The sequence below is a fragment of the Sturnira hondurensis genome, unplaced genomic scaffold (assembly GCF_014824575.4).
Source record: "Sturnira hondurensis isolate 20B ecotype Veracruz unplaced genomic scaffold, ASM1482457v3 Scaffold0009244, whole genome shotgun sequence".
Classification (NCBI taxonomy): domain Eukaryota; kingdom Metazoa; phylum Chordata; class Mammalia; order Chiroptera; family Phyllostomidae; genus Sturnira; species Sturnira hondurensis.
The window spans coordinates 4,730,984-4,750,322 of NW_028081875.1; the positions used below are offsets into that span (position 1 = coordinate 4,730,984).

General features: G+C 39.5%; 1 protein-coding gene across 1 annotated transcript in view; it reads right to left on the reverse strand.

Moving 5' to 3' along the window:
- The window catches only part of CFAP61 (cilia and flagella associated protein 61), a 354,812-nt gene that overhangs the window by 202,407 nt on the left and 133,066 nt on the right, over positions 1 to 19,339 (reverse strand). Inside the window, exon 11 of the mRNA XM_037057020.1 lies at positions 3,162 to 3,301. Within this exon, the coding sequence (XP_036912915.1) occupies positions 3,162 to 3,301 (140 nt within the window). The remainder of the gene's footprint in view (positions 1 to 3,161; positions 3,302 to 19,339) is intronic.

Sequence of the window (19,339 nt, forward strand, 5' to 3'; positions counted from 1 at the left end):
CTGATAGGTTGTCTATGTTGCTTAGTTTTTTTCTGGAGTTTTGATCTGTTCTTTCATGTGTGTCATATTTCTTTGTCTCGCGCACCAGGATGAATGTTTCTTTATTCCCTTCATTGTTGGAGTTCCATGTAGCTTGATTTTCTGCCAGTTCTGGTTGTTTTTTGTTTTAAAATTTGTTGTTATCCTTCTTTTGGTTGTGCAAGAAAGTGAAGCATTTCTACCTATGCCTCCATCTTGGCCGGAATTCCCTCATTATTAAATATTCTTTAAATGAATGATAAACATAGTTTTAGATCCCTTCATGTAGGAACCATAAAGTACCATTCTCTTACTACTGGATATTTGGAGTATTTCCAATATTTCCTTTATGTAGGAACCATAAAGTACCATTCTCTTACTACTGGATATTTGGAGTATTTCCAATATTCTTTAATCCTCATACATCACTTTTTGTTTGCATCTCTGCCACATGTTTCTTAGGAAATATTTCTGGGCATGGAATTAAAGGGTAAAAGGATATGAATTACTTTAGCACCCTAGCCAAACTTCCCTTTGAAATTTCATGGTAATTTACATTCTGATCAGCACTATATTTGTTTTATTTAGAATTGAAAATTTCTATATTTATCTCTTATGAATGGACCAAAAACAATGTCTCATTTTAGTTTTGTTTCTTTTCCCTAATTTGAGATGTTTAAAGATTTAAAAACCATTGATTTTTTCCTTCATGTGTAAACTTCTTTTATTGTTGTAAGTTTTTCCATTTGAGTATTAAATCATCATCTTATTGATTTATTAAAGCTCTTCATATATTAAACATATCAAAACTGTGTCTTCCACATTTCTTGAAAAATAACCTTCCATTAGTCTATTGCATTTTAATTCAATTAGGGTGGTTCAAAAAACATTATATAGTAAAAAAAATTAATCTTCCATGTTCTAAAAAGAACTTCCCAGCAATACCACTGTTGGTATTATACCCCAAGGATCCTAAAATACCAATTCAAAAGAACCTATGCACCCCAATGTTTACAGCAGCACAATTTACCATAGCCAAGTGCTGGAAGCAACCTAAGTGCTCACCAGTAAACAAATGGATCAAAAAACTGTGGTACATTTACACAATGGAATACTATGCAACAAAAAGAAAGAAGAGCTCCTACCCTTCACTACAGCATGGATGGAACTGGAGAGCATTAGGCTAAGTGAAATAAGCCAGGTGGTGAAAGAAAAATGCCATATGATTGTACCTATAAGTGGAACCTAATCCACAAAACAAGCAAGCAAAATATAACCAGAGACAATGAAATAAAGAACAAACTAACAGTTACGAGAGGAGGGGGAGAGGGATAATAGGGGAAGGGCCATCAAGGAACATGTATGAAGAACACATGAACAAAGTCAAAGGGGTTAGGTTTGAGGGTGGGGGGCAGGGATGGGTGGCATAGGAGGGATGTGATGGGGTGAAAAAGGAGACAATGGTACTTGAACAACAATCAAAAAGGAAAACTACATAAAAATGAAATGAATAAAATAAAATAAATAGAAAGAACTTCCCCATCCTGAAACATGACAAAAATCAATCTTCACTCACACTCCATGTCTAGCACTCAACATTTGTGGGGGCGACTTTCCTCGCAAGTCCCCCCAAGTGCCACGGATGAGAGTAAATATGACTGAGACATGATGCAATCTGCTTAGGGAGGAGAAGTGGCCATTTTCCCAGAGGAAAAAGGCCATAAGCAGTGGCCAGTTTCTCAGGGGAAAAAGGCCAGCAATGGTCAGTTTCTCCAAGGGGAAAAAGGCCTCGGGCCTCCTCCTCTAGGGCCTTTTATTGGGTTCTAATACACAGGAATATAGGGTGGCAAGGATCAAACAGTAGATGACATTTAAAAGAAATCTGAGGTCTTAGTATGAGTCCGAGTCTGTCAAGAACAGAGTTTTAGGGTTTCCTGCTCAAACCCTTAACATATGAATGTAAGAACTCTTAGCAGAGATTTCACAGGTTTATCAGAAAGTCTTTGTGATGCCAGATTTTTCCCCAGGACACGCTCTAGCAAGGCAAGGAGCTGCACCTCTCCCCATCAGGTATTCAGGCTTAAGGGGAATTAGAGCCGGGAAGCACTTCTCCCAGAGAACATGGGGACTCGGGCTTTGTCAAAGCTGGGGGGTGAGAGTCCATTGCTCTTTGTTGTAGCCCCCGAAGTCCTTCCATGAAGGCCTCCCAAGTGATAAAGTCTGGCTTAGTTGCTCCCCACTGTGAGGGTTCTTACCCATCATTAACTTCCAACTAGGCTTTGGGGGCAAGGAGAGAAAACTCAGGCAGCATTTGCTACAAGAGATGAGCTTTGTCTCCTGTGGCTCGCATTCCAGAGGTCATCCCTCACCCTTAGCCACAAGGGGTCGAGATACAATTCCTAGAACCAGGCAGAGTGGTCTGCAACAAACATTCTTCCTCAGGAAAGCTTCATCTGACTGGGCTGAATCTCCCAATGATATATATTTACAGTACCAAATACCCATTGCTTGTGCACCTATCGCAACTGCAGGTTTACACATATATGAGTGTTTATAAGCTTTAAAAGGATTGAGAACACATCTGTATGTTGTTCACTTTTGTATTCCCAGAATTTCGCACAGAACTAGCACTGGAGCTTTATTATCTAAATTTTTACATTTTCGATATTTACATTTACCTCTTCACTCACCTAAGAATTTTTTTTGTAGACTTGAAGAAAATATTTTTATCTTTATTATGTACCAACACAGAATAAACATTCTTTTTCCCACCGTGGTAACAGAAATTTTGTTATATATTTGTCTAGACATACCTTTATACACATACACTCACACACTCTAAATTCTTACTGTATTGGGACCTATGATAGGACTCTGTTGTGTTTCATCATTCTACCATAGAATTGGTCAACATGGCATTGTTTTGATTATTATGGAGTTACCTTATGTTTTAATATCTGGCTGGACAAGTAACTTCTCAATTTAGGGGTCTTTTGCTAAATGTACTAGTTAAAATTACTTGATCAAGCCCTCTGCCAATAAGACAATTTAAAATAAATCATTAAATTAAAATGGCAGGGAGCTCCTCGATTCTCTTTTTGTGACTTCATGAAAAATTTTTGGCCAAATGTGCATTCACTTACTTGAGCAACCCAGCCCGATGGAAAACATAGAGATCCTGCTCCACAGTGCAGTTGCTGAAGGGGACTATCTTCACAAAGTTCTGGATAAGGGAAAACTCCGGGGTGAGATGTGGCAGAGAAATGAGGCAGAAGTTCTTGTCCTAATGTTATTGCAGCAGGACACAAGGAAAAATAATCAGAAGTCATTCATCACCAACCAAATTCCTTCTGTCAAACATTGAAGAAAATAGCAAGATATATAAAGGAGAGGATGTTCAAGTTAAACTTTCTTTCCTATAATTTGGAAAGTAATCATATAAAACTGAAGGGGATAAGCAACAGCAAGAGTATGAAGCCAGTCTGACTGAATTCTGAATAAATTAGTATTGTGAAAAATGAAACCCATTTGGCACAGCTCTTTTGTGGAAGTGTATTTTTAGTCTAAGGATATTTGGCCTTTCAAATTCACTTGCAATCAGGAGTAAATGTGGCAGTGTGGTGTCACACCAAAGGCCCTACACTTGCTATGTGGCGTCGTACCAACTGTGACCCTGTCCTCTGTGAAATGAGAAGGTGGTACTCCAGGACTTTTCTGTCCCAAAATCCTGTGACAGTACATGAACAGTTTGTGTATTTTATCATGACATGATCCCATTTGGGCATACATATCTAAGAACATGTTTAACTTGGGCAGTGGGTTAGTTAGCAGGTACAGAATGATCTATATATCCTGACAAATGTCACTTACCTTCTAGATTTTCATTGTCCAATATAGTAGCCAGCAGCCACATCTGGCCACTGAACAACTGGAATGTTGCTAGTGTGACTAGAAAATTGAATTTTTAATACCGTGTTATTTTAAGTTTAAAAAATTGATACTGAATTCAGTTATTGGAAAGGTTTTATGTAAGTTTGGAACAACCTGAGAATATGAATCTACTGATTCAATTGTAAATTTTGTAAAATCTAAATGGAGGAGGTTCCAAGATGGCTACAGAGTAGCTGGAAGCTCAGTCCACTTGATCCAAACTGATTGTGCAGCTAAATGGCAGAGTATTTGTTTTGAAAAACCAGTTGAAGTGTAGCTGATCTGGAAATTTATAAACAGAAGCATGGAGAAACATGGGAGGAGACAAGGGCAAGGTAAGACCCCCATACATTCCATACCCAGCTGCCAGGACTGGGAAACCAGGGGATCGGGCCGAAGGGGAGCTCCTTTCTCCTAGGAGTGTGGGGTCTCAGTCCCACACAGAAGTCCCCAAACCAGCGTAACAAGAGACAGGAGGGAGTACTTTTGTAATATTGGTGATGGGAAGCAGTGGAGATTGATCCACCGGGAAGACTTGGAGCACATCTCAGGGAAGGAGCCAGTCCACTGTTGAAACACTAGCTTGTGAAGTTTGCCCTGATCTGTGACTGCTGGAAGAGCCACTGCTCTGGGCGCTGGAGGAGGGGCTTGCTCAGTATATCTAGCAGTGAACTTGAAGGGCTATCTGTTGTTCAGAAGGGCTTTGGACAGAGAGGCAGTCAGAGTCAGGGCACTGAGGCTTGAGGAAAATGGCTGTTCTTGCTCACAATGAGCCTTCTGCAGGGACCCTTTTCCCACCTGCTAAGATGCTGTGTCTGCCCAGGGGCAAAGGGATAGGTGGCGCTGGGTTGGAAATTTGACCTGATTGTGCTCTGCCAATGCAAGGGAGGGGGCCATTTAGCTGGAGACCGGAGACCGTTTGGAGCTAGAAGTTTCCTGCAGTCCCTGACTGAGAGATTGTGTGTGTGATCTCCTGCTTGGATGTGAGGTGAGGAGATGACAGCAAGATATGCAGAGCAGGATTTTTGCAATTGTATCTCCCAGTCAGGCTTCTATTGGGAAGTCAGATGGGCAGGGGCTGTGCACTGCAGCTGCAATATGGGGAGACAGAACACAGCTCCCCCACAGCAAGTTCAACCCAAGTAGCAAAGGGAAAGAGAGGAAGTGCCCACTGACAGTATGATCTAACCTTGCATAGAGACACCCCAGCCAGCAAGACACAATACTGGGATAAACAGACCAGGGTGGTATAGCACTCAAGTATTTGGTCAGGAACAGGACAGTTCCAGGAACCAGACCTAGAAAGCCGTAGAAACGAATTCCAGGAACTAGAGAGTCATGGGATAGAAATACCCAATAAGAGAAGGAAGAAAGTAGAGCAGGGCAAAGTAACCAATTATAAGATTACTTTCCCATACTGTGCATTTTTTTTTTCTTCAAAAACTCTACACAGAACCACCTGTTTAGAAACTGGTCTGAGCTGGGAACTGGCCTCAGCTCCACTGTTTCCCCACCCCCCTTGCTCCAGAGGGACTCTGCTTTCAATAAACCCCTTGCTTTGCTATTAGCTTGCTGTCTTCTCATGGGTGGCTGTGCGATCAGTGGGTCTACTGGCACAACCACCCTGCCTCCTATAGAGAGTGGGCACCACTCCTGAGTCTGTTTGAATGACCCCTGCCAGGTCCTGGCTACCCCCACTGAGCCCATTTCTGTGCAGAGCAGGAAGGAACTCAGAGCAGGGGACATTTAAAGTGGGAGAGCTGAGGCAGATTCAACCTCAAGGCTTTGGAGGCCCTACCCGATGGTTTACTAGAAACTCCACCCTGAAAAACCTGACGAGGGCCTAGTGTGTACAGCATCTGACATTGGCTTGCAACAGAAAACCTCTTGGGATGCTCTAGACTGGCAAACAAATTGCCAACTTACATAAAAATCAGAGCAAAACCCAAGAAGCTCCACATTCAGCACATCAGAAACTGATCACACCAAGCACAACAAACTGCAGAGGCAAACCACACTTTTTCTTTTTGAATGTTTTCTATATTTTCGCTTTTCTACTTTATTTTTTGTTATTTTCTTTTCTTTGGGGGGGTCCATATCCCTTATTCTTTCCTATTCTCACTCTATTTTCCTCTCTTTTCTGTCTTCATTCTTTTCCCCCCTGTTTTTCCTTTCCTACTCTTTATTTTAGTTCAGCTTTTTTTCTATATATTTATTATTTTTACTATAATTTTTCTTCTTTCCTTTTATATTATTCTCTTTTCTGTTTCTTTTACCCTTCTCCAGTTCTTTTTGTTTCTTGTCTTTTATTGTTCTTTTTTTCTATTTTCTTAATTTTTTGTTTGTTTTCTTATGGGTTTTTTTTTTGCCTTTTTCTTTCCCACTTCTTTTTGCAGTTATTGTGTGTTTCCCTTTTTGTTGAGCTGTTTGAGTTTTGTTTTGTTTTGTTTGCTCAGCACCTGTACAAAATTTGCATCCCATGGTCAGGGTTGAGCACCATAATCAACCAGCCCAAAGGCTGAGCTTTCCCACAAACAGCACAACATCAACCAAGAACCAGTTATAGGAAATTAGAGATTGCAGTGAAGTCAGAGTATTTGTCTTGCACCTTTTCCCAGAACCAAACTGAAAATAAAACTAAACAGGGGAACATATACTTGAAATAAGCAACTGAACAGCACCTAAAGAGGAGACAATTAAGGATGTGCAGAAACCACTTCAAGATGAGTAGAAAGGTCAGGGACATGGCAGGGGCTGGCACTGTTTTCATGGGTGTCAGGCCAAGGCTGTACCAGGGCTGTGGGAGCTTCCACCTGAGAGGAGTGAAGCCTGGACCCCGCAATGGGCTCGCCAGCACCAGTGCCGGGATAATCTGCCCATGCAGCATCCTGTGGCCTGCCAAAGAGAAACACAGCCTGCTGGGGACAAGGGCACTTTTTCTGTCTTTTTTTTTCCAAGGGGCAACAGAAAGGATTCACATGTGCAGCCACTCACTTTGGGCTCAGGCAAAGGGAGGGCAGTGTGGTCTGGAGTTGTGCGAGGAGAGCCTAGAGTGGGAGGTTTGGGGGAAAGGTGTGGGAAAGTGGCTGCTGGGTTTCCAGTGCTAGGACACACCTCCATACCACAGAAGCCATTTTTATTGAGAAGAGTAGTCCCTTCCAGGGAAAAAAATTATCCCACCTGTGGGAAACTGCTCACCCCACCATCTTGATCCTCCTAGCCCAGTCTTCTGGCATCTCACTCACCCACCCTCTGGAATCCTGCTTGCCACCCCATTCCCACATCCTTTTTAAAAATTTATCTTTAATATTTTTCTTTCTTAGTTTTCCCCACCTGAATTTTATCCCCTGCTGAGGAGACAGCAACATAGGCAGATTCAGAGGTGTCAGAGACTGGCTTTAGAATATGGTCATTCCACATAGTTGGAAACCATGGGATAGCTTAGGGACACCTCCATTTGAGAAGACCTAAACTCTGGGGTCTGGAGACTCTACCCACTTTCCTACTAGGGGTTTCTCTCTGTTTCTTTTAAGGAAATAATCCAGGATACTCAGGTGGGTGTTGTGGGGATGAGGGAACACACCCACCATTTTCCCTGAAGTCTGAACGGCACCTCCCACAGGCAATCCGGGGAACCCATTCTTCCAATTCCAGCAGAAGCCCTCTTAGAAACAGACCAGTTCGTGGCAAGACTAAGACTAATAGCAGGCAGAGGAAGGGGAAGACATATTCTGCGATGCCTTTGGTCATTAGTTGACCCACCCTTGGGTCCTGCTCAAAGCTTTAGAGCAGCAAGGCCCATCTCAAATATACAGCCAAGCCTGAAGAAAAAAGCCACAAACTGTGGATCACTTGTAACTTCAAATGGGCTACCTATAGCTAAACACAGACAGCATCTGACATTGGCTTACATCAGCTTCAGAAAATATCAAGTCACATCCAGAGGAAGAATACAGAAGGGAAGCACTAAACTCCCCTGAGATAAAATCCACTTCAATCTTTTTCATTTTTTTCTTTTCATTTTTTTCTTATTTTTCAATATTGTGTTCTTTTAAATCTTGTATGTTACTCTTCCCTTTTCTTCATTTTGCCTTCCTTCTCTTATTTAAAAAAAATTATCTTGCCCTTTCTTTGTTCTTTTGTGGTGATTACCTGTTTCTATTCCTTACTCTTACTGTTTTTCCTCCTGCTATCCTCTCATGACCATTTTTCTTTCCTTTGTTCTTCTCATCCCCTTTTTTATTATAACATTGTTTCTCTTTTCACTTTTATTATTCTTTGCATTTCATCATTGATATTGTGCTGTTGCTGTTTTGCTTGTATGGATTTTGTTTTCTGTGTTTTTCTTTTCTGTCAGTACCTGTACAACAGTGTACAAAATGTGGTTGGACTTACGGCCAACATGGAGTCATAGGCAGAAACACGTTGCCTCCTTTCACAACCAAAAAAAGACAAAAACACATTTAAAAACAACAACAACAAAAAAAAAAAAACAACCAGAACAGCCAGAAAACTGAACTGTATGGAAGTCTGACAACAAGGAGTTAAAGAAGAAACATCCATTCAGATTGGTAGGAGGGGTGGAGCTGGGTGGCTGGGGTGGAGAGGAAGCATGGCAAAGTGGTGGCTGCAGGTCCAGGCGGGCAAGACAGTGGCTGGCAGTACAACATTTGTATGCAGATGAACTGGGAGGATCAGCTGGGGAACGAGACAGACTGCACAATCCAGGGTTCTAGTGTGGGAAAAGAAAGCCTCAAAACCTCTGGCAGCAAAAACTTATGGGTGTTGCAGCAGCAGGAGAAACTCCCAGTCTTACAAGAGAGTTCACTGGAGAGACCCACAGGGTCCTCGAACATACACAAACCTACCCACACGGAAATTACCACCATAAGGGCCAATTTCCTTGTCAGTAATGGGGGAATTGACTGAAAGTAGGGTGAGAGCTGAAAAAGCAGCATTGTTCCCTCTCTGACCACTTTCCCACATACAGCACCAAAAACAGTAACGTGGGCTGCTCTACCATGGTGAATACCTAAGGCTCTGCCTCTTACAGTGTAACAGGTGCACCATAACAGGTGCACCAAGACAAAGAAACATGGCCCAAATGAAAGATCAGATCAAAACTCGAGAAAAAGTACTAAGTGACAAGGAGATAAACAACCTATCAGATTCAGAGTTCAAAATACTGGTAATCAGGATACTCACAGAAATGACCGAGTATGGGCACAAAATAGAGGAGGAAGTGAAGGCTACGCAAAGTGAAATAAAGCAAAACATAAAGGGAACCAACAGTGAAGGGAAGGAAACTGGGACTCAAATCTGTGATTTGGAGCAGATGGAAGAAATAAACATTCAACCAGAATGGAATGAAGAAACAAGAATTCAAAAAAAAATGAGGATAGGCTGAGGAATCTCTGGGACAACTTTAAATGTTCCAACATCCAAAACATACGGTTGCCAGGAGAAGTGGAAGAGAAAAAATTAAAAACTTATTTGAACAAATAATGAAGAATTTCCCCAGTCTGGCAAAGGAAATAGACTTCCAGGAAGTCCAGGAAGCTCAGAGAGTCCCAAAGCCGTTGGACCTAAGGAAGAACACACAAAGGCATATCATAATTATATTACACGAGATTAAAGATAAGGAGAGAATCTTAAAAACAGCAAGAGAAAAGGAGAGAGTTACCTACAAAGGAGTTCCCATAACACTATCAGCTGACTTCTCAAAAGAAACCTTACAGACAAGGGAATGGAAAGATGTCTTTGAAGTCATGAAATGCAAGGACCAACATCCAAGATTACTCTATCTGGGAAAACTATCATCTGGAATAACAGGGCAGATAAAGTGCTTTCCAGATAAGGTCAAGTTAAAGGAGTTCATCATCACCAAGCCATTATTATAGGATATGTTAAAGAGACTTATCTAAGAAAAAGAAGAAGATTACAAGTATGAACAGTAAAATGACAACAAACTCACAAATATCCACACCCAAAGCTAAGAAAAAAACTCAAAAACAAAAACTAAGGAAACAACTAGAACAGGAAGAGAATCACAGAAATGGAGATCACATGGAGGGTTATCAGCGGGGAAGGGGAGGGGGAATAATCAGGGAAAGGGACAGGGAATAAGAAGCATGAATGGTAGATACAAAATAGACAGGGGGAGGTTAAGAATAGTATGGGAAATGGAGAAGCCAAAGAAGGTATATGTATGACCCGTGTACATGAACTAAGGTCAGGGGAATGCTGGTGGGAGAGGAGGTGTAAGATGGAGGGAAATAAATGGGAGAAAAGATGGGACAACTGTAATAGCATAATCAATAGAATATTTTTAAAAAAAGACATGCTGGGGTTGATCCTCTCAGTCACCCAGCTGGAGGATAGAACCCACTAACAAATGGGCCAACATCAATCAAGACCCAAATACAACGAGAGCCTACATAAACCACACAAGGGGCACTGCTCATTCATCCAGCCTAGGAATCAAGGGGACTGCACCAGTGAGTCCCAAAGGACTCCTATCATGTAAACTCACCCTACAAATATATGGAGTCAAAGTGGATCTATCTAATATGTAGAAATACACAAGAAGAGTCAGCTAAAATAGTGAAATAAAGAAGAAAGCCCCAAAAGGAGGAAAAGAAGGTATCCCCAGAAAAAGAACTAAATTAAATTGAGGCAAGCAACTTATGAGACATAGAGTTCAAAGTAATGGTTATAAGGACGCTCAAGAAACTTACTGAGAACTCTAAGGAACCTAATGCGAACTACATCAGCATGAAACAGGACATAGAAACCATGACTAAAAACCAGTTCAAAATGAAAAATAAAATATCTGAAATGATATTAAGAGGAATTAAAAGCAGGCTAGATGAAGCAGAGGATTGAGTCAGCAGTTTGGAAGACAAGGTAGAAAAAAAACAGCCAATCAGAGCAACGAAGAGGAAAAAGACTTAAAAAGAATGACGATAGTTTAAGGAAACTTTGAGACAACATGAAACATGACAATATCTAATTTGTAGGGATACCAGAAGGAGAAGAAAAGGAGAAAAGGATAGAAAACCCATTTGAAAAAATAATGACAGAAAATTTCAGTAACTTGGTGAAGGAAAAAGTCACACAAGCTTAGGAAGTACAGAGGGTTCCAGTCAAGATAATTGCAAAGAGACCCACACCAAGACATATCATAATTTAAAAGGCAAAATTTAAAGCCAAAGAGAGAATCTTAAAGTCAGCTAGAGAGGAACAGCCAGTTACCTACAAGGGAGCTCCAATAAAACTGTCAGCTGATTTCTGAGGCCAGAAGGGATTGACATGAAGTATTCAAAGTAATGAAAAGCAATGATATGCCACCAAGACTACTCTATCCACCAAGGCTACCATTTAAAATTGAAAGTAAAATTGAAGGCAAGATAAAGAGCTTCCCAAATGCCCCCCCCCCAAAAAAGTTTAAAGGTGTTTATTAACACCAAATAAGCATTCGACATAAGTTAATGGGACTGCTTTAAGATGAAGTAATAGAGAGAGAGGAACATAGGTATAAAGGAACAAAAGGAAAATGAATAAGTCCTATTAATAATAATCTTAAATATAAATGGATTAAATGCTCCAGTAAAAAGACATAGGATAGCTGAACAGATTAGAAAACATGACACACTAGACAACAAAACAAAGACCATAAAAAGAGAAACCGAAGGTCACTATATAATACTAAAGGAATCAATCCAACAAAGGGATATAACCATTATAAACACATATGCACCCAGTACAGGCGAACCTAAACATATAAAGAAAATATAGGTGGACTTTAAGGAAGAGAGCAACAGCAATACAGTCATTGTAGAGGATTTTAACATCCACCATCACCATTGGCTACATCTTCTGGATAAAAAAGAATCTAATGAGAAATAGCTACCTTAAATAACACACTAGATTGAATGGATTTCATCAATATTTTCATATTCTTCTCAAGTGCACATGGAGCAGTCTCAAAGAGAGACTACATGGTAGGACATAAGTCTTAACAAATACAAGAAAAACTGATGTCATATCAAGTGTTTTCTTGGATCACAATGACATGAAACTAGAAATCAATCTCAGTAAAGAAAACTAAAAATCATTGAAATACATTGAGGCTAAGTACCATGGTACTAAATAATGAATAGGTCACCAATGAGATCAAGTAAGAAATCAAAAAGTAACTGGATACAAATGAAAATGAATACATAACAACCCAAAACCTATGGCACACAGCAAAAGCAGTCTTGAGAGAGAAGTTCATAGCATTACAGGCCTACCTCAAGAAGATAGAAAAATCTTAAACAATCTACACTTAAAAGAACAAGAAAAAGAAGAACAAACAAAGCCCAGAGTAAATAGAAAGGAGGAAATAATCAAGATCAGAGCTGAAAAAAAATGACAGAGACAAAAAACAATAAAAATAGCAATAAAACGAGGAGCTGGTCCTTTGAAAAAGTAAACAAGACTGATGAACTTTTGAACAGACTCATCAAGAAAAAAAGAGAGATGCCACAAATAAAACGAGAAACAAAGGAGGAGAAGTAACAACTGATATCAGAGAAATACAAGGGACTGCGCAAACTGGAAAAAACTGATAAATTTCTAGAAACATATAGTCTTCCAAAACTGAATCATGAAGAAACAGATACTTGAATAGACTTATCAAAAGTAATGAAGTTGAAATAATAATTTTTAAAAGACTCCCAGAAAACTAAAGTTCTTAACCAGATGGCTTCGCAAGATAATTTTATCAGACATTCAAAGAAGGTATAACACCTATCTTTTTCAAACTATTCCAAAAAATTCAAGAGGAGAGAAGACTTCCAGGCTCTTTTCATGAGGCCTGTATTATCCTAGTTTCAAAGCCAGATAAAGACACAAGAAAGAAAGAAAATTATAGGCCCCTGGTAAACATAGATGTAAAAATCCTTAACAAAATATTAGCAAACTGGATCCAACAACACATCAAAAAGATCAAGTGGAATTTATCTTGGAGATGCAAGGTTGATAAAATACTTGCAAATCAATAAATGTGAAACATCACATAGGCAAAATGAAAGATATAAACCACACGATCATATCAATATTCCAGAAACACATTCAGTAAAATCTAGCACCCATTTACAATAATAACTCTCAGCAAAGTACAAATAGAGGGATCATACCTCCAGATAATAAACACAATATATAAAAAAACCTACACAAGCTGTGACTTCCACCAAGGATGAAGGCATAGGTAGATATACTTTGTCTCCGTGCAAAAGCAAAAGAAGGACAACAACAAATTTAAAAACAATAAATAAAATGAACTCTATGGAAGTCTAACAACCAAGGAGTAAAAGAAGAAACATTCTTCAGACATTCAGACCAGTAAACAGGGCAGAGATGGGCAACCAGGGTGGAAAGGACTTGCAGCAAGGTGGTGGCCCCATACTGTCCTGCAGATAAACCAAGAACAACAACTGAAGAGTGACACAGACCATAAAACACAGGATTCCAGCATAAGGAAATAAAGCCTCAAAACCTCTGGCTAGAAAAATATCTGAGAGTTCAGGCAGCAGGAGAAACTCTAAGCCCCACAGAAGAGTTTGCTGGAAACACCCACAAGATCCAAGAATGTACACAAACCACCAACCCAGGAATCAACACCAGAATGGCTGAATTTCCATGTGGGTAGTGAGGTTAGTGACTAAAAGTCAGGCAAGAGCAGAGCAAGCAGCATTGTTCCCACTTAAAACCCTCCCCCACATACAGCATCTGCAGTAAAGTGATGTGGGTTGCACCGCCCTGGTGAATACATAAGGTTCACCCCCTAACAACAAAATAGATGTGCTGAGACAAAGAAATATGGCCCAAATGAAGGAAATGATCAAAACTCCAGAAAAAATACAACTATGAGATGAACAGATAGACAACCTATCAGATGCAGAGTTCAAAACACTGGTAATCAGGATGCTCACAGAAATGGTTGAGTATGGTTGCAAAATAGAGGAAAGAGTGAAGGCTATGAAAAATGAATTAAAGGAAAATGCACAGGGAACCAACAGTGAAGGAAAGTCCTGGAAGGAAACCAGGACTCACATCAATGGTTTGGAGGAGAAGGAAGAAAGAAACATCCAAATAGAAAAAAATGAAGAAACAAGAATTCAAAAAAATTTAAGGAGAGGCTTAGGAACCTCCAGGGCATCTTTAAACATTCCAATATCCACATCATATGGGTGCCAGAAGGGGAAGAAGAAGAACAAGAAATTGAAAACTTATTTGAAAAGATAATGAAGGAGAACTTCCCCAACCTGGCAAAGGAAATAGACTTTCAGGAAGTCCAGGAAGCTCAGAGAGTCCCAAAGAGGTTGGACCCAAGGAGAAACACACTAAGGCACATCACAATTACATTAGCCAAGATTAAAATGAAGGAGAGAATCCTAGAAGCAGCAAGAGATAAGGGGACAGTCACCTAAAAAGGAATTCCCATCAGACTGTCAGCTAATTTCTCAAAAGAAACCTTGCGGGCAAAAAGGGACTGGAAAGAAGTATTTCAAGTTATGAAAGGCAAGAACCTACATCCAAGGTTACTCTACCCAGCAAAGCTATCATTTAGAATGGAAAGTGCTTCCCAGATAAGGTCAAGTTAAAGGAGTTCATCATCACCAAGCCCTTATTACACGAAATGTTAAAGGAAATTATCTAAGGAGAGGAAGACGATCACAACTATGAATCGTAAAATGACAAGGAACTCACAACTATCAAAAACCAAACCTAAAAAACCAAAACAAACTAAGCGAACAACAAGAACAGGAACAGAAGCCCCAAAATGGAGGTTACATGGAGGGTTATCAGTGGGGAGGGGTGGGAGGAGAATGAGGAAAAAGGTACAGGAAATAAGAAGCATAAATAGTGGGCACAAAATAGACATGGGGAGGTTAAGAATAGTATAGGAAATGTAAGAGCCAAAGAACTTTTATGTATGATCCATGGACATGAACTAAGGGCAGGGGGGATGTGAATGAGGGGGGGCCTGCAGGATAGAGGGGGAAAATGGTGGGATAATGGGACAACTGTAATAGCACAATCAATAAAATATTTTAAAATAAAATTTAAAAAAGGAAAACATGATGACATAGAACTTCCTTAATATGATAAAGAAAATAGACTTCCAGAAAGAAAGCTCAGAGAATCCCAAAAAAGTTGGACCCAAGGAAGCACACATCTAGGTACATCATAATTAAGTTACCCAAGCTTAAAGATAAGGAGACAATCTTAAAAGCAGCAAGAGAAAAGGAGAGAGTCACCTACAAAGGAGTTCCGATAAGGCTATCAGCTGATTTTTCCAAAGAAACCTTACAGGCAAGAAGGGGTGGAAAGAAATATTCCAAGTCATTAAAGTCAAGGACCTATATTCAAGGTTACTCTATCCAGCAAAGCTTTCATTTAGAATGGAAGGACAGATAAAGTGCTTCCCAGATAAGGTCAAGTTAAATGAGTTCATCATCACCATGGCCTTACATGAAATGTTAAAGTGACTTACCTAACAAAAAGATCAAAACTATGAATCGAAAAATGACAATGAACTTTCAACTACCTATAACCAAACCTTAAAAAAAAACTAAGCAAACATGTAGAACTGGAACAGATCCACAGAAATGGAGACCACATGGAGGGTTCTCATCAGGGAGGCTGAGGGGGGCAAATAGGGGAAAAGGTAAGGAGAATAGGAAGCATAAATGGTAGGTACAAAACAGATGGGAGAGGATAAGAATAGTATGGGAAATGGAGAAGCCAAAGAATTTATATGTATGACCCATGAACATGAGCTAAAGTGGTGGAATGATGGCGGGAGGTGGGGTACAGAGTGGAGGAGAATAAAAGGGAGAAGAAAATGGGACACCTGTAATAGCATAATCTATAAAATATATTTTAAAAAACCTACAGCCAACATCATACTCAATTAGAAAAAAACTAAGAGCATTTCCCTTCATTGAGGAACAAGACAGGGATGACCACTTTCATTATTCAACATAGCACTGGAAGTGCTAACCACAGTGATCTAAAAAGAAGAAGACATAAAAGTTACCCAAATTGGAAAGTGGAAGTAAAAACTGTCATTATTTGCAGAAACCCTAATGACTCCGCCAAAACACCACTGGACCTAATAAATGAATTTGGCAAAGTAGCAGGATACAAAATCAATACTTGGAAATCAATGGCATTTTTATACACTGATAATGAAGTATTTGAAGGAGAAGGTAAAGAAACAATCCCATTTACTATTGCAAGAAAAAAAAAATAAGGTGCCTAGGAATAAATTTAACCAAGGAAATAAAAGACCTGTATCCAGAAAACTACAGGACACTTAAGAAAGAAATTGAGGAAGATAGAAATAAGTGGAAGCGTATACTGTATTCATGGATTGAAAGAATTAACATCATTAAAATGTCCATATTAGCCCTGGCTGGTGTAGCTCAGTGGATTGAGAGCAGGCCTGTAAACCACAGAATCGTGGTTCAATTCCCAGTCAGGGCACATGCCTGGGTTGCAGGCCAATTCCCAGCAGGGGACGCATGAGAGGCAACCATACATTGATGTTTCTCTCCCTCTCTCCTTCCCTTCCCCTCTAAAGATTTATTTAAAAAATCTTTTTAAAAAGTCCATATTACCCAAAGCAGTCCATAGATTTAACACAATTCCTATTAAAATATCAATGGCATATTTCACACATCTAAAAACAAACATTCCAACAATTTATATGGAACCAAAGAAGATCCTGAAGAGCTTCAGCAATCTTGAGAAAAAAGAACAAAGTTGCAGATATCAAACTATAAGGCTACTATAATCAAACACTCTGGTATTGGCATAAGAACAGAAATATAGGTCAATGGAAATAAGAAGAGAGCCCAGATATTAACCCACATGTTTATGTTCAATTGATATTTGACAAAGGAGGCAAGAGCATACAATGGAGTAAAGACAGTCTCTTTAATAAATGGTGTTAGGAAAACTGGACTGGTACATGCAAATAAATGAAACTGGAACACCACCAGCTTGTACGATACACAAGAATAAACTAAAAATGGATAAAAGATTTAAATGTAAATCATGAATCCATAAAGATCACAGAAGAAAACACAGGCACTAAAATCTCAGCTATCTCACATAATAATAACTTTGCTGATATATCTCCTAGGGTAAGGAAAACAACAGAAAAAATAAACAAATAGCACTACATCAAATTAAAAAGCTTCTGCATGCCAAAGAAACAATTAACAAGGTAAAAAAAAGGAACCCATTGTATTTGAGAGAATATTTGCCAATGATACATCTGATAAGGGTTTAATCTCCAAAATATACAAAGAATTAATACAACTCAAAACCAGGAAGACAAACAATCAAATTTAAAAAAATGGGCAAAAGTAGTGAATAGACATTTCTCCAAAGAAGACATACAGATGGCCCAAAGACATATGAAGGAATGCTGAACATCTCTAAACATCATAGAGATGCAAGTTAAAGCCACAGTGAGATATCACCTGATACCTGTAAGACTGGATACCATCAATAAGTCTCAAACAACAAGTGCTGGAGAGGTTGTGGAGAAAAGGGAACCCTAGTGCACTGTTGGTGACAATGCAGACTGGTGCAGCAACTGTGGAAAACAGTATGGAGGAACCTGAAATAATTAAAAATAGAACCCACTTTTGACACAATGTTTCAATTTCTGGGAATATATACTAACAATCCGGAAATACCAATTAAAAAAATATGGACCCCTATGTTCATAACACTGTTATTGATAATAGCCAGGATCTGGAAACAGCTTAAGTGCCCATCGGTAGGAGAGTGGATAAGAAAGCTGTGGTACTGTAATCAAAAGAGCATGGTACTGGAATAAAAAGAGGCACATAGACTAATGGAATAGAACAGAGAACCCAGAAATAAACCCAACTCTCTATGGTCAATTAATATTCAACAAAGGGGGCAGTAACAGAAAATGGGGTAAAGACAGCCTCTTAAACACAAATGGTGTTGGGAGAACTGGACAGCTACACACAAAAAAATGAAACTTGAGCACCAACTTACACCATACACCAAAATAAATTCAAGATGGATAAAAGAGTTAAATAAAAGCCATGACACCATTAAAGTCCCAGAGGAGAACATTGGCAGGAAAATCTCGGATATATCAAGTAGCAACATTTTTACTGATATGTCCCCTAGAGCAAGGAATATAAAGGAAAGAATAAACAAATGGGATCTCATCAAAATAAAAAGCTTCTGTGTGGCTAAAGAAAACAGCATTAAAATAAAAAGACAACCAACTGTATGGGAAAACATATTTGCCAATGATACCTCAGACAAAGGTTTAATCTCCAAAATATACAAAGAACTCACACAACTTCACGCAAAGAAGACAACTAAACCAATTAAAGAATGGGGAAAAGACTTGAACAGACGCTTCTCCAAAAAGGACATACAGAGGATCCAGAGACACATGAAAAGATGCTCAATATCGCTTGTTATTAGAGAGATGCAAATCAAAACCACAATGAGATACCACTTTACACCGGTGACAATGGCTATCATAAACAAAGCAATAAACAACAAATGTTGGAGAGGGTATGGGGAAAAGGGGACTCTGGTCCACTGTTGGTGGAATTGCAGACTGGTACAACCATTATGGAAAACAGTATGGAATTTTCTCAGAAAACTAAAATTGGACTTGCCTTTTGACCCAACAATTCCACTGTTAGGAGTATATCTTAAGAACCCTGAAACACCAATCCCAAGGAACCTATGCACCCCAATGTTCATAGCAGCACAATTTACAATGGCCAAAATTTGGAAGCAACATAGGTATGGTTCATATACACAATGGAATTCTATGCAGCAGAAAGAAAGAAGGAGCTCCTACCTTTTGCAACATCATGGATGGAACTGGAAAAGCATTATGCTGAGTGAAATAAGCCAGGTGTTGAAGGACAAATACCATGTGATCTCACATTTAACAGGAAGCTAAACAACAAAACAAACAAGCAAGCAAAATATAACCAAAGACACTGAAATAGAGAACAAGTTGACAGTGACCAGAGGGGAGAGGGGAGGGAATTTCAGGGGAAATAGGGGAGGGATTTACAGGAACATGTATAAAGGATACATGGACAACAACTGAGAAGGGTGGAAATGGGAGAGAGGGGGGTGTATGGGGGGTGGGATGGAATGGGAGTAATAAACAGAAAACTGTACTTGAAAAATAATTAAATAAATTAAAAAAGAAAAACGGGGATTTGGAGAAGATGGCGGCAGAGTAGGACAAAGGATTTCAGTTCCCTCTACGCACCAGAGAAAAACCGGGCTGATCTGTGGAGGAGCACAGCGGGTA